This window comes from Rhineura floridana, chromosome 3 (genome assembly GCF_030035675.1).
Source record: "Rhineura floridana isolate rRhiFlo1 chromosome 3, rRhiFlo1.hap2, whole genome shotgun sequence".
NCBI classification, from domain to species: domain Eukaryota; kingdom Metazoa; phylum Chordata; class Lepidosauria; order Squamata; family Rhineuridae; genus Rhineura; species Rhineura floridana.
This window is the reverse complement of record NC_084482.1, coordinates 158,962,028-158,989,439: the sequence shown is the minus strand read 5'-3', so window position 1 is coordinate 158,989,439 and position 27,412 is coordinate 158,962,028. Positions and strand designations below refer to the sequence as shown.

Here is a 27,412-nt window from a genome sequence, read left to right as displayed (position 1 = left end):
CACGCCTCCCAAAGGAAGCCTTGGCAGAAATGTAGCGGTCTATCTTATAATGTTTGATAAAGGAGTCTGGAGTAGACCAAACTGCTGCTACAGATGTCTGCAAGAGGTGCGTTGGTTGCAAAAGCAGCCATAGTGGCAGCTGACCTGGTGGAATGAGCCATTATTTTACTAGGCACTGGCAATTTCAGTGACTCATACGCCAGGACAATGCAGGCGTGCAACCAACAAGACAGGGTAGATTTAGAGACCTTTTCCCCCAGAGTCCTTGGGTGAAAGGATACAAATAGTGACTCTGGCAATCTTATGTCCTGAGTCTGAGAGAGGTATATCTTGAGGGCCCGTCGGACATCAAGCGAGTGCCAGGCCTTCTCCATTGGATGAGCGGGCTTAAGGCAAAATGATGGAAGAACAATGTCCTGGTTACAGTGGAAAGTTGAACTGACCTTGGGACAAAAGGATGGATCTGGATGCAACACAACTGAGTCCTTGTGGAAGATGCAGAGATGACGCACCGATGACAATGCTCCCAGTTCCGAAACTCTTTTCGCTGAGGTGATTGCCACCAGGAACAGGACCTTGAAAGATAACAGTCGCAGAGGCACTGACCCAAGAGGTTCAAAGGGAGGGCGCTGAAGAGCTTGCAGGACCTTAGGTAGACTCCAGGAAGGAAATGATGACACACCACCGGAGAGAGGAGGGCAGCTCCCTTCAAAAAGCGCTGAATGAGTGGATGCGAACCCACAGAAATGTCAGAGGTGAAGGCGGACCGGATTGATGAGATCGTGGAGGCGTGATGACGCAAGGTGTTAGCTTTGAGTCCCATTTTCAGTCCCTTATAAAGGAACTGCAGAACTTCTTGTACCGTAGCTCAAGAAGGTAAGCAACCTTGCCCTGCACACCATTTAGAGAAGGCGAGCCATGTACTCTGGTAAATATGATTCATCGATGGCCTTCTAGACGCCATAATTGTATCGACAACCCCCTGAGATAGGCCTGAGTTAATCAGCTGCCTCCGTTCAAACTCCAAGCTGTCAGACTCAGCCATTCGGCGTCTGGATGCCAAATCAGTCCCTCAGACAGTAGGTCTGGCCTGACTGGCAGCCTCCAAGGCTCTGTTACTGAGAGTGCGATCAGGTCTGAGAACCAAGGGCGGTGAGGCCAGTATGGAGCTAGCAGAACCAGTTGCACCCTTTCGCATCTCAGCTTTCTCAATATCCTGCCCAGTAGAGGAATCGGGGGAAGGCATACAGGAGGCCGTCCAGCCAAGGTGTCGTGAGTGCATCCACTGACTCCACAGTCTGTTCCAGATACCTCGAGAAGTACCAGGGCAGCTGCCGATTGTGACTCGAGGCGAAGAGGTCCACTGAGAAGGTGCTGAACCAGCGCTGGAGGAGGTCAAACATCACTGGGTGACGTTTCCACTCTCCTGGAACCACCTGCTGCCTGCTGAGCCAGTCGGCTGTCACGTTCAGAGTCCCACTGAGATGTTCTGCCCGCAGAGACTTCAGATGACTTTTGGCCCAGTCGAAGATCCGGGTCGCTTTTGCCTGGAGAGCTTGTGATCTGGTTCCCTCTTGTCTGTTCAAATGCGATTTTATGCAGGTGTTGTCTGTCCGGATCAGGACGTGTTCCAACTGGAAGATTGGCTGGAAGTGTGGAAGAGCCAGATGGACCACACACAATTCCAGCCAGTTGATACTCTGACGTTGTTCCAGACTGAACCACCGACCCTGGACAAGGCGGAAGTTGTAGTGGGCCCCCAGCCAGTTAGGCTGGCATCTGTCATTACAGTTCTGTCCTGTTCTCAGAACGGAGCTCCCCTGCTGAGGTTTCGAGGTCGTGCCCACCATTGGAAAGATGTTCAAAGGGGGGAATCCAGGTGAATGTTGCGATGATTGGAATTGGCAATGTCCACCTGGAAAGGTAATAGGGCCCACTGGAGATGTCGAGTATGGTGCCGTGCCCACGGGACGATGTGAATGGTGGACATGAACATTCCCAGCACCTTTGCCAGAAACATCACATCTGCCTTTGAGCATCATTGCAGGAGCCTTGCCATGTCTCTGATGGTTGCGATTCGATCCGGTGATAGGAAGACCATGGCCTGTACTGTGTCCAGGATGCCCCAAGATGCTGTAGTCGCTGACTCGGGTGTAGCTGACTCTTGCTGACATTGACAAGCCAACCTTGGGCCCTGAGAACCTTGAGGGTGTGAAGAACCTGGTCACGTACGCAGTCCCTGGAGTCCGCCCGAAGCAATAGATCGTCCAAGTAGGGGTAAATATGGACCCCCTGAAGGCAGAGGTGGGCCACCAGGGTGACCATCACCTTGGTGAATACCCTCGGTGCCGACGCAAGCCTGAAGGCCATAGCTGTGTATTGAAAATGATGGTGGCCAAATGCGAACCTCAGGAACTGTCTGTGGGAAGGGCAGATTGGTATGTGGAGGTATGTCTCCTTTAGGTCGATGGAAGCCAAGAAGTCTCCCTGCTGTAGAACCTGTATAATTGAGGCAAGGGACTCCATTTTGAACTGTCGATACGTCACAAAGTGGTCGATGAACTTGAGGTCCAAAACTGCCCTCCATGACAGATCGTGCTTGGGAACTGCAAACAGGACAGAGTAAACACCCCGCGATCTCTCTGCTGGTGGGACTGGTTCTACTGCCGCTATGTTTAGGACATGTCAGATTGCTTCCTGCATAACCCTCTGCCATTCCTGGGTTTTGGGAACGGGGGAGGGAAGGAATTTGTCTGGGGGGGGTCAGCCAAAACTCTATGTTGTAGCCTTGAGAGAAAAGATCTCTGATCCAAGAAACATGGGTTAGGTCCAGCCAGAGTCCTGCGTAGTGCAGTAGCCTGCCTCCTATAGGGATGGCATCAGAATTGCCGACGCTGGTGCGCTCCCCATCCGTGTGAAGAAGTGGAAGGGCTTTGACGTCCCTGGTACTGAGCCTTGCCCTGGAACCGCTGTTTGTGCCAGGTTCCCTTGGAGGCATGAAAGTCTGTAAAACAGGGGTCACGGCCTCACACTCCAGGCCACGCTCCTTGAAAGGGCTGAAAGGATAGGTATGGGGCAAATCTCTGAAACGGCCTGCGGTTGTCTTTTTTTGGATGTGGCTAAGGTAGGCTTTCTGTTGTCTTTAGAGTCTACCAGGACTGCTTTAAGGGCTTGCTCACCGAACAGCAATGCTCCCAAGTATGGGGCTGTGGATAAATTGACTCTAGCTGTGGTATCAGCGTCCCAGTGATGAAGCCAGAGGGTTTGTTGCGCCAGTACTTCTGCAGCCAGTGCTCATGCTCCTTGTTGCAGTGCATCCAAAGTAGCGTCAGCCACAAATGCCGCCACTTTGCGCAGCTTGATCAGACCCCTTCTGAGTTTGGGCGGGTCTGGATTCGGGTCTTCCAAGAGCTCGTCCAGCCACATCATTGAGGCTCTTGAAAAAATGGATGTTGCTACAGACGCTCGAATGGAATAGGCGATGGCTTTGTGGTTCTTTCGCAGGATGAAGTCTAGCCACCTTTCTGATGGGTCCTTAAGCTGGGAGTCTCCTTCTTTCAGGAGGAGAGACCGGGACACCAAGTTAGAGATTGGCTGATCTACTCCTGGGACGTTCAGATGAGCCATGAAGTCAGGAGCTAAAGTGTAATGTCCTTCGGCCCTGGCAGAGAAGCGACATGGGTGCAATGGCTGAGCCCATTTCTCTCTGGCCAGCTTGCCAATGGGATCTGGGACCAGGATGAAGTGTTCCACCAATTTAGGAGACTTAAGGACCCTGGCCCACTTCACAGGAGGAGCGAGGGATTGGGTTGGCACGGCTTGGAGTCCCAGCGTGTCCAAAACTCTTTGGCACAGCAGGAGATAGTCAGCTGAGTCAAACAGACGATAGGAAGAGTCCTCCTCCAATTCTGAATCTTCACTCCATTCATTGTCTTTGGCCTGAGAAAAGGCCGAGGGGCCCTCCGATCTGGCAACATCACCTCCAATTCTACCTCTGGCAACATCAAAAGGATCTGGAGAAGGAGGTGGCAGAGCGTCATTGGGAACGTGATGACCCATTGCGCTGGGCTGCCACTGAGGTACTTGCTGCTGGGAAACTGACTGTAATTGAGAGAGGAACCCTAGTATATCCTTCATCTGGGAAAGAAACTCGGGGTTTAGTTGCAGGCCTAGAAGAGGATCAGCTATGGCTGCCTGAGGCTCCGAGGCCAGGGCTTGCCCTTGTTGGGTCAGGTGAGGCTGACCTGATTGGTGAGATGTCGTTGCCATCGACTGAGATGGGCAGTCCAAACTTGGTTCGCTAGGGAACCCCTCGAATTTGTCGCCTGATGAGCCAGCAGGTGAGTGAAAGAGAGCTGACAAAGCCTGTTGACCAAATCCGGGACTGAAACATGTTGAGCTTGCTTGGAGGCAGTATGAGTAGAGAGGTGTTTAGTTTTGGCGACAGCCTTGGAGTGGAGCTTAAAATGCTTACGCTTTGAAGCTTTGTGATGCAACTGAAGCTTGCGATGCTGGTTATCACCTGTCTGCAGGTCTGTCTTGGGTTGCTGATCTACCATTATAACACATAGCAAGGCAGGTGGATATGCGCAGTAGTCACAATCTGAAGAGGCCCGGCAGATGTGCCTCCACAGAGAGAAAGAGGGAGCTGCACAATTCTGTTCCTGTGCGCTAGATGAGGTAATGGATCGCAGTACACGACCACAGGTGGAGGGGGATGTGGTACTGGTCCTGTGCACTAGCTGAGGAGATATATCTGTGCACTATATGAGGCAATGAATCACAGTACCTGCCCACAGGTGGGGGGGTGCAGTAGTGGTCCTGTGCACTAGCTGAAGAAATATGTATCTTAATACATGCCCACTAGGAGGGGTGCGGTACTGTTGTGCACTATAGCAGTAAAAAGAGTGGTAGTACACACCCACAGAGAGGGGGATGGATGGTACTGTCCTTAATACTGTGGCTTCACTACCATTAATCCCTTGAAAGAATTCTGTTACTGTGCACTGACAATGTAATCAAATGGAAAAGGAGGAACCACCATCCACTCCTCATTCAAACAACAGAGGCAGCCAGACAGGAAAAAAAAGAGGAATATAAAAAGGGTGGGAAATTCAAAATGCAGAGATCCAAAACCAAAATGGCGGTTGCAGAGCTCGCTGCTGCCTGAGCGCACTGAAGTTGCTGGGGGAGGGCAGTAGACAGAAGCCACCACTCATGCGACTGCATGAACAGCTTCGGATGAAGGCAAGAATGAAACTGGAGTAGGAGGGGCTCGCTCACTAGATCTTAACTCCACTACATTCTTGCCTTCGGATGCTAGATGGCGCTATGACTACCCACGTGACGGCATGCTCCCACAAGATGCAGTAATGGCCACCAGCTTGGACAGCTTTAAAAGAAGATTAGACAAATTCATGGAGGACAGGGCTATCAATGGCTACTAGCCGTGATGGCTGTGCTGTGCCACCCTAGTCAGAGGCAGCATGCTTCTGAAAACCAGTTGCCGGAAGCCTCAGGAGGGGAGAGTGTTCTTGCACTCGGGTCCTGCTTGCAGGCTTCCCCCAGGCACCTGGTTGGCCACTGTGAGAACAGGATGCTGGACTAGATGGGCCACTGGCCTGATCCAGCAGGCTCTTCTTATGTTCTTATGTTCTTATGCTACCTGGGGAAAATTGTCCATTACATATATACAGACAACAATCAGTCCTCCTCGCACCCACCCCAAACCCATAATTAAATACAGTGGTGATAGCAAAAACCAAACATGACACCCCCTCAAAAGGGAGAGATACAAACTCTAACTCAAAAAGCTAGCCAGAATAATTTTAGGCATTCACAGGAGGTCTCTGAATTAGATGGGACTAACAGGTAAGTTGTTCTCAGTAGGAATAGATGAACCAGTCTACTTCTGAGCCATGTTAATTTCACATGTGTTCATTCATAAATCTATTATGTCCCATTTCTGCATTAACCTGTGACTTTTAAAAAATGAACATGAAACTCCTATTTAACATTACAAAATGTGAAAAATCTATTCTCTGAAGCATTTTAAGTTACATTGATCTAATTTTTAAATTGAAAATACCCCTCCCTATGCCATTCTGCTTCTTCTTATAAAATTTTATACAATTTATACTTTACATGGTGATACGCAAGTGATACCTCTAAGTTTACATGGTGATACACAAAACACTCAGAAAATATCCAGAGTTCAAACTCTAAAACACAAGTAAAACAATCCAGACCCCTGCTTGGCATTTTTTCTGTCAGTGGTCTCATAATTTGTTGAAATTAATTAAAAAGCAGCCATGTTCACAGACTACCTGTAACCCTATTACTGACCTTGCCCCATACTCTGACCTTTATCTTCTGCAGTTTAAAAGTCAAAAAAATGCCAGGCTGATTTTTAATTAATTTAAGAGAATTAACAGTGGAGCCTATGATAGTGCAGGCATGCTCAGTAAGAACCAGCTGTCAGTTTTCTAAGAGCCAGATTAACAGCTGTTTGGCTTGCCTAATCAGGGGGCCACACCCATGCCAGACAGAGCTCCAGTGGCCACAGTGGTTTAACATTCAGCCCCTCTTCTGGTGATTGTAACTCTGTGAGGATTGTAACTCTGCTCCACGAGCTAGAGGGAGCCCCAGCTGACGAAGCGTCAAGGCGAGTTAAGCAGCAGAGCGAGTTCGGCAGCAGGGCAAGGAGGCCAGGGCCCCCCACTCTGCCCGTCTGTTCCCTGACCTCAACTAAACCGCAGTCTCCAACCCATTGACGTAATAAACCTTAAACAAAACTATGCAGGTAAGAAGCCAGCAGGGGTGTGGGGGCTTTCCAGTGTTTTGCACCGCCTGCAGCATGTACGACTATCTGCCTGTTGGACAGAAGTCGTGGGTGTGCTCTCGGTGAAATGAGCTCCTGGCTCTCCGGGAACGACTTCATTTCCTTGAGGCCAAGACCAGCCAGACAGGCCCAGCTTCGCAGTCTCAATGCGTGGATGAGACGATGATGTCGGGTGGAAGGGTTTGGATTTGTTAGGCACTGGGGAACATTTTGGGACAAGCCGGGCCTGTACAAAAGGGACGGGCTCCACTTGAACCAGAATGGAACCAGACTGCTGGCACTTAAAATTAAAAAGGTGGCAGAGCAGCTTTTAAACTGACTGAGGGGGGAAACCCGACAGGAGCTGAGAAAGGTCCGGTTCGGAATAAACCTCCCCCCTGGGATAAAAACCAAGAAATGATGAAATTTTAAAAGGGGTAGGCCTAGAAGTAGGCATTGTGAGAGCAGGGGCACAGGATATAAATTCAGAAGAGCAAAATTACCACAGGCCTAACCACAAGTGCCAAAGACACTTGAAGAGAGACACTGCTTACAAGTGCCTGTACGCTAAAGCTAGGAGCCTCCGAAACAAGATGGGAGAACTGGAGTGCTTGGTCTTAGAGAAGAGCATTGATATAGTGAGCATAACGGAGACCTGGTGGAATGGAGAAAACCAGTGGGATACGGTTATCCCTGGATATAAACTATATCGGAAGGACAGGGAAGGACGTATTGGTGGCGGAGTCGCTCTATACGTGAAAGAAGGCATTGAATCCAGCAAGCTCGAAACCCCAAAAGAGGCAGACTCCTCCACAGAATCGTTGTGGGTGGTGATACCATGCCCCAGGAGGGACTTAATACTGGGAACAATCTATCGTCCCCCTGATCAAAATGCTCAGGGAGACCTTGAGATGAGATATGAAATTGAGGAAGCATCCAAACTAGGAAATGTGGTAGTAATGGGTGACTTCAACTACCCGGACATAGACTGGCTGCATATGTGTTCCAGTCATGACAAAGAAGCAAAGTTTCTAGATATTCTAAATGACTATTCCCTAGATCAGTTGGTCATGGAACCGACCAGAGGGACGGCAACCCTGGACTTAATCCTCAGTGGGGACCGGGACCTGGTGCGAGATGTAAGTGTTGTTGAACCGATTGGGAGCAGTGACCACAGTGCTATTAAATTAAACATACATGTAACTGGCCAATTGCCACGAAAATCCAACACGGTCACATTTGACTTCAAAAGAGGAAACTTCACAAAAATGAGGGGATTGGTAAAAAGAAAGTTGAAAAACAAAGTCCAGAGGGTCACATCACTCGAAAACGCTTGGAAGTTGTTTAAAAACACTATATTAGAAGCTCAACTGGAGTGCATACCGCAGATCAGAAAAGGTACCGCCAGGGCCAAGAAGATGCCAGCATGGTTAACGAGCAAAGTCAAGGAAGCTCTTAGAGGCAAAAAGTCTTCCTTCAGAAAATGGAAGTCTTGTCCAAATGAAGAAAATAAAAAAGAACACAAACTCTGGCAAAAGAAATGCAAGAAGACAATAAGGGATGCTAAAAAAGAATTTGAGGAGCACATTGCTAAGAACATAAAAACCAACAACAACAAATTCTATAAATACATTCAAAGCAGGAGACCAGCTAGGGAGACAATTGGACCCTTGGATGATAAGGGAGTCAAAGGTGTACTAAAGAACGATAAGGAGATTGCAGAGAAGCTAAATGAATTCTTTGCATCTGTCTTCACAGTGGAAGATATAGGGCAGATCCCTGAACCTGAACTAACATTTGCAGGAAGGGATTCTGAGGAACTAAGACAAATAGTGGTAACGAGAGAGGAAGTTCTAAGCTTAATGGACAATATAAAAACTGACAAATCACCGGGCCCGGATGGCATCCACCCGAGAGTTCTCAAAGAACTCAAAGGTGAAATTGCTGATCTGCTACCTAAAATATGTAACTTGTCCCTCGGGTCCTCCTCCGTGCCTGAGGACTGGAAAGTGGCAAAAGTAACGCCAATCTTCAAAAAAGGATCCAGAGGGGATCCCGGAAATTACAGGCCAGTTAGCTTAACTTCTGTCCCTGGAAAACTGGTAGAAAGTATTATTAAAGCTAGATTAACTAAGCACATAGAAGAACAAGCCTTGCTGAAGCAGAGACAGCATGGCTTCTGCAAGGGAAAGTCCTGTCTCAGTAACCTATTAGAATTCTTTGAGAGTGTCAACAAGCTTATAGATAGAGGTGATCCAGTGGACATAGTGTACTTAGACTTTCAAAAAGCGTTTGACAAGGTACCTCACCAAAGGCTTCTGAGGAAGCTTAGCAGTCATGGAATAAGAGGAGAGGTCCTCTTGTGGATAAGGAATTGGTTAAGAAGCAGAAAGCAGAGAGTAGGAATAAACGGACAGTTCTCCCAATGGAGGGCTGTAGAAAGTGGAGTCCCTCAAGGATCGGTATTGGGACCTGTACTTTTCAACTTGTTCATTAATGACCTAGAATTAGGAGTGAGCAGTGAAGTGGCCAAGTTTGCTGACGACACTAAATTGTTCAGGGTTGTTAAAACAAAAAGGGATTGCGAAGAGCTCCAAAAAGATCTCTCCAAACTGAGTGAATGGGCGGAAAAATGGCAAATGCAATTCAATATAAACAAGCGTAAAATTATGCATATTGGAGCAAAAAATCTGAATTTCACATATACGCTCATGGGGTCTGAACTGGCGGTGACCGACCAGGAGAGAGACCTCGGGGTTGTGGTGGACAGCACAATGAAAATGTCGACCCAGTGTGCGGCAGCTGTGAAAAAGGCAAATTCCATGCTAGCAATAATTAGGAAAGGTATTGAAAATAAAACAGCCGATATCACAATGCCGTTGTATAAATCTATGGTGCGGCCGCATTTGGAATACTGTGTACAGTTCTGGTCGCCTCATCTCAGAAAGGATATTATAGAGTTGGAAAAGGTTCAGAAGAGGGCAACCAGAATGATCAAGGGGATGGAGCGACTCCCTTACGAGGAAAGGTTGCAGCATTTGGGGCTTTTTAGTTTAGAGAAAAGGCGGGTCAGAGGAGACATGATAGAAGTGTATAAAATTATGCATGGCATTGAGAAAGTGGATAGAGAAAAGTTCTTCTCCCTCTCTCATAATACTAGAACTCGTGGACATTCAAAGAAGCTGAATGTTGGAAGATTCAGGACAGACAAAAGGAAGTACTTCTTTACTCAGCGCATAGTTAAACTATGGAATTTGCTCCCACAAGATGCAGTAATGGCCACCAGCTTGAATGGCTTTAAAAGAAGATTAGACAAATTCATGGAGGACAGGGCTATCAATGGCTACTAGCCATGACGGCTGTGCTCTGCCACCCTAGTCAGAGGCAGCATGCTTCTGAAAACCAGTTGCCGGAAGCCTCAGGAGGGGAGAGTGTTCTTGCACTCGGGTCCTGCTTGCGGGCTTCCCCCAGGCACCTGGTAGGCCACTGTGAGAACAGGATGCTGGACTAGATGGGCCACTGGCCTGATCCAGCAGGCTCTTCTTATGTTCTTATGTTCTTATGTGGCATCTCCTAGCAACTCTCCACACCCTTCACAAACTACACTTTCCAGGATTCTTTGGGGGAAGCCATGACTGTTTAAAGTGGAATAAATGCCTAGTGTGTATATGGCCAGGGACAGCTTTGGTGTAAATTTGGGTGGGAGGCTACATGTATCTACTGTAGAATAAAAAGGTAGGGTGACCCCAAAAAACGATGATACTGTTAACAATATTTTCCTTTTGGAAAGGAAAGAGGCTTTTCCTCTGCCCAGGGCCTACCCACACAATCTCTTCCCCTTCTTCCCTCCCATTATTCCTCGCCTCCCCCTCCCTCCCCTCCTTGCTCCTCCAACAAGTTAGTTTCACTTATTCTAAGCATGAGTGCACAGGAGTAAATCCCACTGAAATCAATAAGCATGCAAATGATCAAACCGTCCCTCCTTTCCCCTCCCTCCCCTCTCCCTTTCCCCTCCTCCTCCTCCCCTCCCCACTCCAGCCCTCTCCCCCATTCCAGCCCTTCTCCTACTCATCCTCCTCCCTCCCCCTCCCCCTTCTCCCTCCCCCAGGGCAGTTTCACCGATCCTAACCATGATTGCACAGGAGTAAATCGCATTGAACTCAATAAGCATGCAAATGATCAAACCTGAACTCTCCTTCTCCCTTCCCTCCCTCCTTTTCTCTCTCCCCTCCTCCTCCCTTCCTCCTCCCCTTCCCCTTCTCCTCCTCCTCTATGGTCAGTTTCACCTATCCTAAGCTTGATTCGCGGGAGTAAATCCATTGAACTCAATAACCATACAAATGATCAATCCATTCTCTGCAAACTTGCACAGGTTCCCATTTCTTACCCCCCGGATTAAAAACAGAGAAATTCACTAACAGGAAAAACAACCTTGAGGTTTAAGAATGTGGGCTCATCTACATGGCGGTTTACTGTGTGTTTGGTGCAACTCACATCTCCTTTTAATTTGCATGGTTCACATGACATTACTGGCAAACAGAAGCTATCTCACAGTCCGTCCCCCCTGTAAATCCATACTAACCCAATCCACTGATAATACAAAAAGTTTAGAATAATATGGCTCCACTCCACTCCACATGTTTTTGCAGACGGTTTGTTTCAATGGTTTTTATTTGGCGGGTGAATCGTCACTTTCAGCTAATCCCCTTTCTCCACCCACTAACTCTCTCATGAATTGAATGAATTTATTGTTACAGTCAAAAGACCATTTCACACAAAAAATCATTTCACAGAGTATACAAAATCATTAAATGAATGCTAAATTTTTTTAAAAAATTAAAATTAAAATTTGACCCTAAAGGGATTAATTAAAATCATTTAAAACAGTAATACAGATTATTTAGCAGAAGGATAGTTCATCATTGTTTTCCTATAGTGGATGGCTGCTGCACTAAATTTAGCAACTGCGAATGTCACCTCCGGTGAATGGTCACCTAATAGGTAATCCAGATAAAAGGATTGGGACCGACCAGGGAAGGGCAATAAAATAGGTAAGATTAATTGAGTTCTTAGATCACGATAGTATATACATCGGAGGAGAACATGGTCATTTGATTCAATATCTCCCTCAGCACATGGGCAGAGTCTCTCTGAATAGGGAATTTTATTGTATCTACCATAGAGAACCGCAGACGGCAGGATATTTAATCTCATTAACATGAAAGCTCTACGATAGTTAGGGAGCTCCAAAGTCGAAAGATAAGACATTAGGGTACCAAATTTAGGGTTGTATCTTTGGTTCCTAATCAGAAGTAAATGGTGCTGAAAATCAATATCTTTTAGCCGTTGTTTGACTAAATCACGAGCTGATTCAAAACCCAGGTGTAAGATATATGGTAAAGAGAGACCTAAACTTGATACCTTATCAAAGATTGATTTCTCCCAAGAGGAGTAATGATTATCTGAGAGAACATGGGGGACCAAACCTAGAGGATTAAATACCAATTTCAACCAGAAAAACAATCTCAGCTGCCATACACGGGACTCTATGGACTGGAGACCACACTCTAGTCTCAAGATATGATTTGGAACGCAGGTGGGAGTACCTAATATAGATCTTAGGAAAGAGTTTTGAATGGATTCTAGCTTTGTAAAATTCGTGTATGTAGTAATTTGAGCACCATATAAAAGTTGCGGAATGATTTTGGCAACAAAAACTTTCCTAGCCGCGGGAATAAGTTGGGCTCCTTTAGTATAATAGAAGGATAGCAAAGTCTTTATTGTACGCCTGGCGTTTAAAAGGCAGGCGTTAATGTGCTGCTGTTGGGAGCCAGATGATTGGAAGGTAATACCGAGATATCTGAAGGTTTTAACCTGTTCTATTGGAAGTTTGTCAATTCTCCAGACATGTTTTATCTTCTTTTTTGTGAAGACTACTACCTTGGTTTTCTGGAGGTTAATTATTAGCTCTTCCTCTAGGCAGAAAGAGGATAGGGACGCCATCAATCTTTTAAGCCCAATAGGAGTCTGAGAAAGCAAAACTATATCGTCAGCATATAGTAGGCAAAATCTCGGAGTATGAGACAGCATCGGAGAATGGGATGAAATAGGAGCAAGAGTAGTCACTAGGGCGTTTATATATATATTGAATAGTAAGGGTGCAAGAATGCACCCTTGTTTGACACCCTTAAAAGTGGAGATTTGTTTTGTTAGGTGGCCTTTATTGTTGCAACGAATTTGCAAAGATGTGTTTTGATAGAGACCTTGAATCAAAACTAATAGGCTCATGAATTCCATTTCGTTTCCAGTGGTTTATTAAGCAACTTACAACTGCTCTGTCTTCACCCCTTCACAGTTTGCTGCACCCTCCCTTCTTTCCTCCCTTCCTTCCTGAGTAAAATTCCTTCACTCCTTGTAACTAGTGATGGGAATTGCCATTGGATTTTATCATTGTTTCACATATTCGCTACCTTTGTGGAGAGAATTTTGAAGTAACATCTCTCCATGCCTGGTTTCTGAGTGGATTATGTTTTAGAAAGGCACCTCAAAAATAATATTATCTATATTTTGGGAAAATATCAAAATTGATATTGATATTTTCTCAAAATATAGATATTGATATTTTATTTAAAATATTGATATTATATTGATTTGTTTTTCCAGTGGGGAAAAATTAACTCAGAAAAAGCAAGGGGCAGCAAGAAGGTGCCTGTGAGTTATCTCTTGTATCTTTTTTCCTTCATTCAATAAACTGCAAAATCTACCTTTACTTAGCAGTGTGGTCAACAGTAGGAAAAATGATAACATAGCAAAGGGAAAAGGAATCAGATCATTAACATCCACCAGGGGGCCACAGTCACTGATAATGTGGATCATTACTTTTATCCATTTTTATCATTACAGAGTTGAGAATAAACATTGATACCAGTGGAGGCTCATAAATAAATATTGATAATTCTCCACAAAGCAAAAAATAAAATAAAATAATGGAAGAGATCGGAAAAATGATAAAATGATAAGATAGCAAAGGAAAAAAGAATGGTGGTGGTGGCCGGTGACCCCCATTTCTCATCAACTCCCAAAATACATTCTCTCCTTCTAATAGACTAGTGTAACAGTGGGGAGGGAGGGCTGCTTGCGTGACTGAAAGAACTGTGATGGTGAACCAGGAAAAGGAAGAAGAGGAGTGAGCAGATGCCCCCACTTCTTTTCAACTGCCAAACTTCAGAAAGAGGTGGAGTCAGGAAGGAGTGGAAATACCACGCAGGTCAAGACTATTTGCGCAAGAGAAGTAACTAAGCAACCGGAGGGAGAGAATATGTAAAATTAGAGGGCAGGGCCACAAGGAAACAGTGACACTAATCCTTCCCAGAGGAATGCCTACTTGCGTGAATGGAAAACAATGTTTTTGAAGCTACCATTGAGTGCACAGTGTGGACCTTACAAATCTATTACGATAGTAAAAGCAGTGTATTTGCTACTAAGAAATGGTCCCATGTGGATATGCCCACTATCTATTGCCCACAGATATTTCTATCAAACTTTAAACAGCAGAGAAATTGGGCAGCTATAGTGAATGCATCAGGGGAGCAGGAGACCTGACCTCCTCTCTGAGATATTGGACTGCCCTACAAATTACTCAAAATGCAAACACAATTTGGGTTGGTCTTTCACAGTCCAATCCACTTGCTGTGTATCTTGGAAGAATTTGGTAAAATTTGCGTGGGGGCAACATCTGCAATCAGTACTGCATCTCCAAAGATGGAGAATTACATTTTTTGTTTGTTGGTTGGTGTTCATACTTTGCTTCTTTCCTGTGTTACTACTGTTTCTACAGAAAATCTAACCTAGAAAATTGTATTTCGCTCATTATTCACCATAGAAATCTGTGTCAAATGTACTTTTATTATTTTCAAAGCCTTTTTATTTGTCAATGTCATATGATGGTGAAGACAGCCTTTTGTATTTCAAACTGGAGGTTGTGTACTATTTCTGTTTTGGGTGCATTAACAGTTGAATCTGAAAACGCAGTTTCGATGTAAAATTAGACTGATACAGTATGTTGCTACCAAAGCCATAAATCCGTGTGTGTGTGTTATGTGCCTTCAAGCTGATTTTGACTAATGGCAACCCTATGAATCAGTGACCTCCAATAGCATCTGTTGTAAACCACCCTGTTCAGATCTTGTAAGTTCAGGTCTGTAGCTGCCTTTATGGAGTCAATCCATCTTTTGTTTGGCCTTCCTCTTTTTCTACTCCCTTCTGTTTTTCCCAGCATTATGGTCTTTTCTAGTGAATCATGTCTTCTCATTATATGTCCAAATATGATAACCTCAGTTTCATCATTTTAGCTTCTAGTGGTAGTTCTGGTTTAATTTGTTCTAACACCCAATTATTTCTCTTTTTTGCAGTCCGTGGTATTTGCAAAACTCTCCTCCAACACCACATTTCAAATGATTTCAAATTCATTCTTCTCTTATCCGCTTTTTTCACTGTCCAACTTTCACATCCGCACACAGATTGGGAATACCATGGTCTGAATGATCCTGACTTTAGTGTTCAGTGATACATCTTTGCATTTGAGGACCTTTTCTAGTTCTCTCACAGCTGCCCTCCCCAGTCCTAGCCTTCTTCTGATTTCTTGACTAAGGTCTCCATTTTGGTTAATGACTGTGCCAAGGTATTGATAATCCTTGACAAGTTCAAGGTCCTTATTGTCAAATTTAAAGTTAAGTAAATCTTCTGTTGTCATTACTTTAGTCTCCTTGACATTCAGCTGTAGTCCTGCTTTTGTGCTTTCCTCTTTCCTCAGCATTCGTTTCAGATCATTACTAGTTTCTGCTAGTATTATGGTATTGTCTGCGTATCTTGAATTATTGGTATTTCTCCCTTTAGTTTTCACACCTCCTTCATCTTGGTCCAATCCTACTTTCTGTATATGTTCTGCATATAGATTAAACAAATAGGGTGATAAAATACACCCTGTTTCACACCCTTCCTGATTGGGAACCAGTCGGTTTCTCCATATTCTATCCTTACAGTAGCCTCTTGTCCAGAGTATAGGTTGCGCATCAGGACAATCAGAAGCTGTGGCACCCCCATTTCTTTTAAAGCATTCCATAGTTTTTTGTGATCTATACAATCATAGGCTTTGCTGTAATCTATAAAACACAGGGTGATTTTCTTCTGAAATTCCTTGGTCCGTTCCATTATCTAACGTATGTTTGTAATATGATCTCCAGTACCTCTTCCCTTTCTAAATCCAGCTTGGACATCTGGCATTTCTTGCTTTATATATGGTAAGAGCCTTTGTTATAGAATCTTGAGCATTACTTTACTTGCATGGGATATTAAGGCAATAGTTTGACAATTACTGCACTCTCTGGGATCCCCTTTCTTTGGAATTGGGATGTAAATTGAACACTTCCAGTCTGTGGACCATTGTTTTCTTTTCCATATTTGTTGACAATTTTTTGTCAAAATTTGGACAGATTCCATCTCACTAACTTGTAGCAAGACCCCAGACAATATGAAAAAGCTCCACTGGTTGGCTACTTGAGGATGCGATGGAGGCGGAGAAGTGGACCTTCTTTGCTGCCTTTACCACCACACAACAGGCACAATTATGTTCTTTTACTCATGTCTGATCAGCCAGTAACAGCATATATTTTGCTACTTGTGCTCTAGCATTGTCTGGCCTGTTTTATTGCCCTTAGTTTACTGGTGTACAAAGGTGCAAACTGGCCTCCACAATGCCAAAGAGGGCACTCAGGGGCAACTGTATTAAGAGCCTGACTTGTCTCATGCTTCCATAGTGTGGCAAAGGCTTCAACAGGCTCAGCTGCTCTATCTACTGGAAACTCCCCCAGGGCATTCGGGAATCCAGTGGAATTAGTCTCCAGGGGTAGACCATCTTCATCTGTCCACCACCAAGTGTTATAAAATACCGCTTTTAAAAGCTGCCACCTGTTGATTAGCAGCACTCCCCCACTCTTGCATTTAAAACTAAAGCAATAGCTCTTAACACCACCTTGATTTCCTATTCTAGAATGTTGCTGGAATAATTCCAGAGATGGGAAACAGTTATGTGGGGCAGACTGTGAAAAACCACATCATAGATTGCATCCTAATCTACTATTATTTTATTTTATTTATATGCTGCTTAATCATTCAAATTTCTAAGCAGTGTACATAAAAACAAATCATACATAAAATAAGTAAAATTGATAAAAATTGCTTTTAAAGATTTTTATAAAGTTTTTTTTTTTTAAAAAGATGTTTTTAAGATGTTTTATTTTTAAGATTTTTTTTTAAAGATATTTTAAGTTGTTTTTAGTGTTTTGTTCCTTGTTTGCCGCCCTGGGCTAGAAATTTTAACAATAATGGTGACAGTGGGGTAATGTCTTTTCCCACATTAACTGGTGGGGAAGCATGGTGAATTTAAAGTGGGAAAGCCATCTCTTGTGAATAATAGTACTGCACATTACAGTGCAATACCATAGAGCAGGAAGATTCATGGGTAATCATCAGAGAGCTCAGAAATACATGTGTGATTTCATCCAATGACTTTCACTTTTGTGTGTCTGTTCATATATATAAAGAAATCATGAATTACATTTTTTCCCAAAGAAATGCAGTGTCGCTAATCTTCTCTAGTATTTGCAGACAGGCTGAGAGAAAACCAGACTGTAAGGTAGTTGTCTGGAGTTGCTTGCCATTTGGAAGCTGAGTTTCTTCAGTACCTTTCCTGTTTATTTAACCTCTTATCAAGTTACACACAGTATTTCTCCCCTGTAGTAACCTTGCAGCACCCCAGAGGAAGGCTCCTCCCCTTCTCTTTTGCTGCCAACATAAGGGCACCTCCTTATTTACCAGTGCCAGACCTTAGGGAAGAAACTGTAATAAAGTTACAGTATAAAGAGTTTTCTTTGCTACTGTTGCAAGCAAAGTGTCCCTTTGTCTAAGACTTGTTAAGTTCTTCTGTTGGGTACTGCAGCTATTTCAAAAACTGTCAATAAAGCCCCTTTAGGAAGTTTTTTAAACACTGCTTTGCTATGAACAAAAAAGGACAGGCTATATGCAAGCACAGTTATAATCTGGGGAAGTCCTTTTCAGGCAAACCCACATTTAAATTAGGCCTGGAATTGCACATGATCATTTAAAATCATGACCCACAATGAGACATAAAAGCTCTCTCTAAATGCTAGCTTTTATCAAAATATTTCCTCCTGCTTATTAATTCATGTGGCATTTGCTGATTAAGCATATAACCCATGGTGATCCATCTTAGAAACTTGAGAGGAAGAAGCTTTATTTATTTATGTATTTATTACATTTAAATCCCACTTCAAGAAGCTCAAGGTGGCATGCATGGTTCTCCCCTCTCCATTTTATCCTCACTACAATCCTATGAGGTAGGTTAGAGTGAGAGGCAGTGATTGGCCCAAGAATGTCAGAGTCCGACATTCTAATCACTACACCACACTGTCTTTCTAAAGGTAGGATGTTCTTACGTATACTCACACTATAACTTAGTTATCCCTAATACCTTAAACTACTAGAGGATCAGGATGGACAGCTGGGAATGGAGTACTGCATAAATATAATATATACTAAAGCACCCTAAAATACCCAGACCTGGTCAGTGAGAGAGAGGATTCACAAATAGGCAAAAAAGCTTGCAGTTTAAGAATGTACCTATATGTTACCAAATTATTCCAAGCCACAAAGGAAGTGGATTGGATTGTGAAAGACCAACCCAAATGGTGTTTGCATTTTGACAACTCTGTAGGGCAGTCCAATATCTCAGAGAGGAGGTCAGGTCTCCTGCTCCCCTGGTGCATTCACTATAGCTGCCCAATTTCCCCGCTTTTTAAAGTTTGAAATATCTGTGGGCTATAGGTACATTCATAAACTGCAAGGTTTTTTTGCCTATTAGTAAATTTCTCTGCTTTTTAATTCTGGAGGTAAGAAATGGGATCCTGTGCAAGTCTGCTGAGAATGGATTGATCATTTGCATGCTTATTCAGTGGGATTTACTCCTGTGCAATCATGCTTAGGATAGGTAAAACTGACCAGGGGGGAGGGAGGGATGGCTGGAGTGGACAGAGAAGGAGGAAGAAGGGGGAAGGGGAGGAGGAAGGGAGAGGAGAGAGAAGGAGGGGATTGGAGGGGGACGGGAAAAGGAAGGGGCAGGGGAGGGCAGGTTTGATCATTTGCATGCTTATTAAGTTCAATGGCATTTACTCCCATGCTTAAGATAGGTAAAACTGACCATGGGGAGGAGGAGGGGGAAGAAGGGGGGAGGGGAGGGAAGGGGAAGAAGGGGGGAGGGCAGGGGAGGGGAATGGAGAGGGCAGGGAAGGGGGAGGGGAGGGAAGGGGAAGCGGAAGGGAGGGTGGGTTTGATCAGCTGCATACTTTTTGAGTTCAATGGGATTTATTTCTGTGCAATCATGTTTGAAAATGGAAATGGACTGCTTTCAAGTCGATTCCGACTTATGATGACCCTATGAATAGAGTTTTCATGGTAAACGGTATTCAGAGGTGGTGTTACCATTGCCTTTCTTTGAGGCTGAGAGGCAGTAACTGGCCCAAGGTCACCTAGTGAGCTTCATGGCTGTGTGGGGATTCAAACCCTGGTCTCCCAGGTTGTAGTCCAATACTGATCCAGGGGAGCGGCAGGGAGGGTAGGAGGAGGGGTAGGGTAGGAGACTGGGTGGGTGGGCACTGGACAGAGGGGAAACTCCTTTCCTTTCCAAAAGGAAAACATTGTGAACAGTATCATTACTTTTCAGCATTTCCCCCACCTTTTTATTCTACAGCAGGCACAAGTAGCCTCGCAGCCAAATTTAAATCAAAGCTGTCCCTGGCCACATCCACACCAGGCCTTTATTTCACTCTGGACAGTCATGGCTTCTCTCAAATAATCCTGGTAAGTGTAGTTAGTGAAGGGTGCTGAGAGTTGCTAGGAGATGCCCTGTTCCCCTCACAGAGCTTCAGTCAGAGCAGCTGTTAAACCAGTCTGGCAACTGGAGCTCTCTCAGGGCAATAAGAGTCTCCTCTCAGCACCCTTCACAAACTACACTTTCCAGGATTCTCTGAGGGAAGCCATGACTGTCTCACGTGAAATAAAAGTCTGGTGTGGGTGTGGCTCCCTGATTTGGCAAGCCAAGCAGCTGTGAGTCTGACTTTTAGAACACTGACAGTTGGTTCTTACTGAGCATGCCCGACATTATCATTCAGTTCAATGCAAAATTTATTAAATTAATTAAAAATCAGCCAGGCATTTTTTTAACTTTTAAACTACGGAAGATGAAGGTCAGTGTATTAGGCAAGGTAAGTAACAGGATTACAGGTACTCTGTGAACATGGCTGATTTTTAATGAATTTGAACAGATTATAAGAACTCAAGAGAAAAAAGTCCAAAAGTGCCCTGGGTTTCTGTCTCTCTCTTTAGACTTTGAACTCTTGATTCTTTCTGACTGTTTTGTTTATCGCCATGAAAATTGAGGAAATTGTTAAGCAAGTGTTTCTGAGTTCAGAACTATACGTTTTGTTTTGAAAGGAGTTTATAGGAAGCATCAGAATGGCATGGAGTATTTTCAATTTAACATTGCGGAATGTGAAATATCCATGCTGGCTGTATAATACTGGGCAGGATGAACCACTAGCCTAACCCAGCAGAGGAGTTCCAATACTATTTTTAAGAGCTAATATAATAGCAGCTTGTGGATTCTTCAAACGAAAAGCACAAAAGCATAAGATACAAATGAATTATTCTTCTGTGTCATTTGTTCCTAGCCTCCCATAGTCTAAGAATATTAAATAGTCTACGAATGTATCTCAAACACATAATGCTGTAATACTAATAACACACAGAGCCATAATCCTAAAATTATTTGCCTGATCCTATTCACGTGTCAGAAAAATGAAAAGAAAATTTTAAAATGCATATCATCAACAAGAGTGTGATTTGCAGAGGACAAAGGAATTATGTCCATATTTCTGGTCTTGATTCAATTTCAGTCATAGATTTTGCCACTTGTTATTAACAAGCTGCTTTTTTTCTTTTTCAAACATGAGGCTCATGGCAGAGAAAATGCCTTGGTGTACATTCCCTTGTGAGAGTTGCACACCTGCAAAGTTCACTGAGTGGAATTTGGAAAAAATATCTTCAAGTGTATGAAGTTGATTTCCCCCAAAACATTCTATTCTAGTCAAAGCTTTACAATATTATAAATCCACCTACTGTATAAATATCATGAAGGTTCTTGCATGACATGAGATAGATCTCTAGAGAATGTCTGCATACAAGGCACATCTTCTTCTTTCTGTTTAAGCCACTCAGTAGTTTGCCAAAGTGACTGTTTTCTATTAAGGTATTTGCTGTGATGACTATTTCTGCCATTAAGTCATGTATTAACTTCATTTAATTTATGCTCAGAGATTGGTATTTCATTAGCCATCTGAATTTTCTGACTCAAAGTGTAAATGTAGAATCTATCTGCTGTGTGAATTCAAGCTTTTCTGCAATGCTTATTTGTTTTATTACCTTTATAAAGGCAGCATTCTTCAAATTGATGACAATGTCCTGGGAAGCCCCTGTTGATGCTGGTGCAACAGAAGAAGGCACTATCTGTGGACAATCAGATCTGTTCTGTTAAAACAAAAGAAATGAACATTAATATGGAAAGTTAACTTCGAGCCTTCTTGACACTTAAAGCAACAGAATTATGAAAATAGTATTGCCACTACATCCTTAAAGTTTATTCATTGTTAGCCCCAACTTATAACATGTTGTAAGTCTCAACTTACATAATAAGTTTCTTGCTCATAGACTTACAGTCCAATCCTATTAAGAATTACTAGTAAGTCCCTCTATGGCCAATGGGACTTATTCACTAGTAAGCATACTCAGAACTGCAGCCTTAATAAAATAATTCTATCAATTTAATCTCTGCATTGTCAGTAAAAGTCCTCTACTTTATATGGGAGATAGATGACAAGAACTGAAATGCTTTAAGAGAGCTGAAATAGTGGAAAGTTTTAGAGAGCAGGATGTGGAGCTGGAGGAGCTTGAGACACAGCACAAAATGATGCTTGCACGCTCCGACGGGATAGGAGAGACCCCACGTGGAGCCATGATGAGGATGCGCACCTGGGGTTGGACTTCTCCCGCCACCGCCACCACCACCTCCTCCTCCTCCTCCTCTGCCAACTAGCTGGTGCAGACAGAGACACCAGCGAGGAAGATTCCGAGAGGGCTCCCTGAGAGGCAGGTCCTCCTGGCCACAGGACCAGTCACTGGAGCTATGCAGACAAGGCAGAGTGGGCCTCTGATTTTCCCTATTGTGGGGGTTACATGCAGTCCCTCATCAATATCAACACAACGGCCACCCTCTTTAGCCCCCAGCTAAAGCCCGTCCTGCTCTCTGACACAACCTGCCTCCCGGAGAAATGCTCTGCCTTCAGAACAATGGACACACAGGCCCACTGAGGTTTGAGTCTTGGAGCCTCGCAGCCGGCATGTGCTCCCCCCCCCCCCGAGGAAGGAGAGGCAAGAGAAATGGCAGCACGCCGCACCAGGGAAACGATAACCTTTCACTTGCTTGTAGCCCTCCTCCATGGTCAACATAATTTCAGTTTTCTGACATTTTCATAGAGTGGGGAGGGTGGCTTACGGGCTTCCCTTGGTGAATTCTAACTATTATACTGTCTTTTTGTATATGTTTATATATATGGATATTGTTTATGTATTTTGCTTTGTAAATTAATTTGATATTTTTTTATTGTACCTTGTGTATTCTATTGTAAACCGCTTTGAGATCTTTTAGATAGTAAGCGGTCTATAAATGGAAATCATCATCATCATCATCATTCTGAACTCAATGGGCAGGTGACAAGTGCATGACTGGTGTGAGGTGGCACTTTTTCTTGCATACACCAAGCACATCTTAGTATGAAAACAGAAGAAACTTCACCAACATCCTCCCTCGATGTGAGAGTATGAGGTTTGCACTCTTACTTCCTATTCATTTTCTGTTCTATAGATAAATACTAAGCTTTCAGACTTCAGACAACTGTGTTATCAATCTGGCATTTTTCACAGTGAAATTAATTTGCTCACAAATTAAAAGGAAAACCATATGCTCTCATCAGCTGCCACTCTGAGGTAGCTACTATAGCCATTACTGTACTAGAAGAATGAAACCAAATAGTAAAATACAGTGTATTTACAGCAATTCCACCAAGAATCCTCTCAGTAAGAAACAAAACATCTTGTCAGTTTTATCATGCATTTTGTGCTGAATTTCAGCACTGTATGTATGTGGCTATCTACAGACAAAAACTCTTCAGAGTCTTAGAGGTGGAATGGTAGAGTTTTGATTGCCAGTCATATACACATTATCATTATATTGTCAAGCCAAGTCCAACCTTTGCACAAAGTGTTCCTGTAGGTTTTGTAGCAAATAAGTGCCTTGATAAAGCCAAAATAAGCCCTCAAAAGCACGTTCAGCACTGTTGCAAAAAAGGAGCGTACAATACGCTGAAACTACCATGAACACTGACTGCGTAGTGCCAATAAAGAGCAACACATTTTCCATACTAAAATATTATAATTTTTTTTTAAAGATACTACATGAATGAATGGGTGCACATCTCCAGCCACATTCATGAAGCCATTTAAAATTATCTGAGGGGGCAGGGAAGCAGTTTCTCTTAGAAGTAAACTAACATAGTCAGAAGCTTCACCTAAGTCTGGCCTCACCATGTTCATGTTCAGATTTGTAATGGGACTAGGGAAAGTTGCTTCCATTAGGAAAATGGATCAAACAGTTTCCTCTCCCTCACAATCATACAGTTATCAATCTACCTATGCTGTATCACAGCGGATGTAGTACCATGGTAGCCATATATGGAAAGTCACACCCATTGCTCCAATGAAATAACAGCCGGTGGGTGCATGTTGAGTATTTATATAAGGGAAAGGCTCTAGTGGAGTATAAGGGAAAGAGGATAACCCAGATAGCAGTGGAAGCTGGAGGCTCCATCATCATCATCATTTAATTTATTATCCATATCAGTGGGTCAGTGGAATCTGCTCCGGGTTTTAGTCCAAACTTTCAAGGCGCTGTCCAAGGTGATCCAGCACTTGAGCAGCTCCTTGAAAGTTCCACTGCCCCACTGACATGGAGCCACGGGCCATTACTGCATATAAGGGATGTATCTGAGTCAAACAAGTTGTCTATTCTTCCACAGCATCCTGACCCTACAGAGGTCCATACATGTTGGCATGGTTTACTAGCCAACTCTGTTTGTAATCAACCCTCTTTCCTTCCTCTAGTCCTGTGGCATGAAGAGAGAGAGAGAGAGAGAGAGAGAGAGAGAGAGAGAGAGAGAGAGAGAGAGAGAGAGAGAGAGAGAGTGCTGGGGGGGAGGGAGATTGATACCTGATTTGTGTTGGGGTTTAGACAAGGACAAGAGATTGCAGGAATCTCTTCTACTGTTTCAAACTTCTCTAAACTGCAGCACAAGTGACAGAAGACCCACCACCACATCCCAGGTTTCTGCGTACTGCAGGATTTGAAAGAGTTGTGGGGCTCTTAACTCATTAGCATAAATTTTTAGAGAAAGTAAGAACAGTAGTTAGGTCTCCTGCTGTTCCTTAATGAGTCTGAACAGCACAAGGGAAAATATTGACGATGTGGTTTGTGTTGTTGGGCTACCTTCTTGTCAGAGGGAGAGATGGTGAATGGACATAAGAACATAAGAACATAAGAAGAGCCTGCTGGATCAGGCCAGTGGCCCATCTAGTCCAGCATCCTGTTCTCACAGTGGCCAACCAGGTGCCTGGGGGAAGCCCGCAAGCAGGACCCGAGTGCAAGAACACTCTCCCCTCCTGAGGCTTCCGGCAACTGGTTTTCAGAAGCATGCTGCCTCTGACTAGGGTGGCATAGCACAGCCATCACGGCTAGTAGCCATTGATAGCCCTGTCCTCCATGAATTTGTCTAATCTTCTTTTAAAGCCATCCAAGCTGGTGGCCATCACTGCATCTTGTGGGAGCAAATTCCATAGTTTAACTATGCGCTGAGTAAAGAAGTACTTCCTTTTGTCTGTCCTGAATCTTCCAACATTCAGCTTCTTTGAATGTCCACGAGTTCTAGTATTATGAGAGAGGGAGAAGAACTTTTCTCTATCCACTTTCTCAATGCCATGCATAATTTTATACACTTCTATCATGTCTCCTCTGACCCGCCTTTTCTCTAAACTAAAAAGCCCCAAATGCTGCAACCTTTCCTCGTAAGGGAGTCGCTCCATCCCCTTGATCATTCTGGTTGCCCTCTTCTGAACCTTTTCCAACTCTATAATATCCTTTTTGAGATGAGGCGACCAGAACTGTACACAGTATTCCAAATGCGGCCGCACCATAGATTTATACAACGGCATTATGATATCGGCTGTTTTATTTTCAATACCTTTCCTAATTAGCTCTAGCATGGAATTTGCCTTTTTCACAGCTGCCACACACTGGGTCGACATTTTCATCGTGCTGTCCACTACAACCCCCAGGTCTCTCTCCTGGTCGGTCACCGCCAGTTCAGACCCCATGAGCGTATATGTGAAATTCAGATTTTTTGCTCCAATATGCATAATTTTACACTTGTTTATATTGAATTGCATTTGCCATTTTTCCGCCCATTCATTCAGTTTGGAGAGATCTTTTTGGAGCTCTTCACAATCCCTTTTTGTTTTAACAACCCTGAACAATTTAGTGTCGTCAGCAAACTTGGCCACTTCACTGCTCACTCCTAATTCTAGGTCATTAATGAACAAGTTGAAAAGTACAGGTCCCAATACCGATCCTTGAGGGACTCCACTTTCTTCAGCCCTCCATTGGGAGAACTGTCCATTTATTCCTACTCTCTGCTTTCTGCTTCTTAACCAATTCCTTATCCACAAGAGGACCTCTCCTCTTATTCCATGACTGCTAAGCTTCCTCAGAAGTCTTTGGTGAGGTACCTTGTCAAACGCTTTTTGAAAGTCTAAGTACACTATGTCCACTGGATCACCTCTATCTATATGCTTGTTGACACTCTCAAAGAATTCTAATAGGTTACTGAGGACTTGTGACTGCCTGGCATCAAAGCTCATCAAGCTATCATAAACCTTCCAAATGTGGCTTGCAATGAATGAACTGCCCTCGGGATATTCCCTCTTCCCATCAAGCTGCTTTATCAGAGATTCATACTGATTACTCAAGAGATTAATCTGTTTGTAATCAACCCTCTTTCCTTCCTCTAGTCCTGTGGCATGAAGAGAGAGAGAGAGAGAGAGAGCGCTAGGGGGGGAGGGAGATTGATACCTGATTTGTGTTGGGGTTTAGACAAGGACAAGAGATTGCAGGAATCTCTTCTACTGTTTCAAACTTCTCTAAAGAGTACATAATTTTATGATATTGGGCTGCAGGCAGCCCAGAGAGCTGGCAGGATGGGGGAGGGTAGGAATCACTGGGATCGGGGCCTGAGAGAAATCTAGGAGGCAGAGCAATAAAAGCCAGGAATGGGAGATGAATGGCCAAACTGATTGCCCAGGCTTTACCAGAATTTTTTATAGTATTACCAAGGTCAGAGGAGACCAATGATTTGCCATCTGGACAGGTAATGTCTCTTTGGAGCCAGGGAGAACATTATAGGAAGGAAACTCTTCAGTGTGCAGTCCTGTGTAGCTAACCACAAAGGACTACAGAGCACAAGTCTGAAAGCCCTGGCCACTTCTGACAATCTCCCCTCCCACACACACACACATATATGTATATATATATAAAACTCCCTAAGAAGTCAGGTGTACCTCACATGCTAATATATAAAAAGTCCACAAAACATGCATAAATATATTGTGTTAGTTAACCTTGAAAGCACCATGTTCCATGGTGTGCAAAGGTTGATTCTCCTGTCATTGACTGACATATGATTTACTCCAGAGTGAGACAACTGAAGAACTGGGCCTTGTAACACTTAAAAAGATAAGCAGTAGAATACTTCTCTATCACAAATGCTGCAAAAGCACTGGGAACTCCTTGCATGCAGATTGCCTCTCCCTTAGCTTCTTCTTCTAAGCCTATCTACAAGGCTTCTCATTTATCTTAAAAGTGCTCATTTGAAGGAGAAAAACATGTTTCAAGGTTTATTAGGACACTGATCTTAGCCATGCACCTTTCCAGGCTGCTTCAGCATGAAGATTAAATAACAGATATATGCAAGTAGAGAAGTAAATCAACAAAGAGGGAGTGGAGAGTCCATGAGTCTCCTTATTGTGAGGTGGGGGGAATGCTGGCAAACTCAACAGGGAAATGGAACAGCTTTGTGTGTCCTTGCATGTCAACAAAGCCAGCTCAGATTGCTAGGAAAACAAATAGGGAACAGATTAACTCACTGCCTCATGGTTTCTTCTCCTGCCCTGTGCAATAGAACATTTCAGCTGCTTCTTTCATTTGTGGCTGCCTCAAGGAGAAGGGCCTGTATCCATGTTTGTCTCCTGCCTGTCCACCTAGCTAATACAATTTTCCACCATCGCTGTTCTCCCCTCCCC

The 27,412-nt window shown here is 43.9% G+C and overlaps 1 protein-coding gene across 2 annotated transcripts in view; it reads right to left on the bottom strand.

The window, feature by feature from the left end:
- PLXND1 (plexin D1) overlaps positions 1 to 27,412 on the bottom strand; it is a 252,381-nt gene that overhangs the window by 109,757 nt on the left and 115,212 nt on the right. For both annotated transcript variants that reach the window (XM_061618475.1, XM_061618474.1), the window contains exon 9: positions 21,374 to 21,478. In XM_061618475.1, coding sequence (XP_061474459.1) covers positions 21,374 to 21,478 — 105 coding nt within the window. The remainder of the gene's footprint in view (positions 1 to 21,373; positions 21,479 to 27,412) is intronic.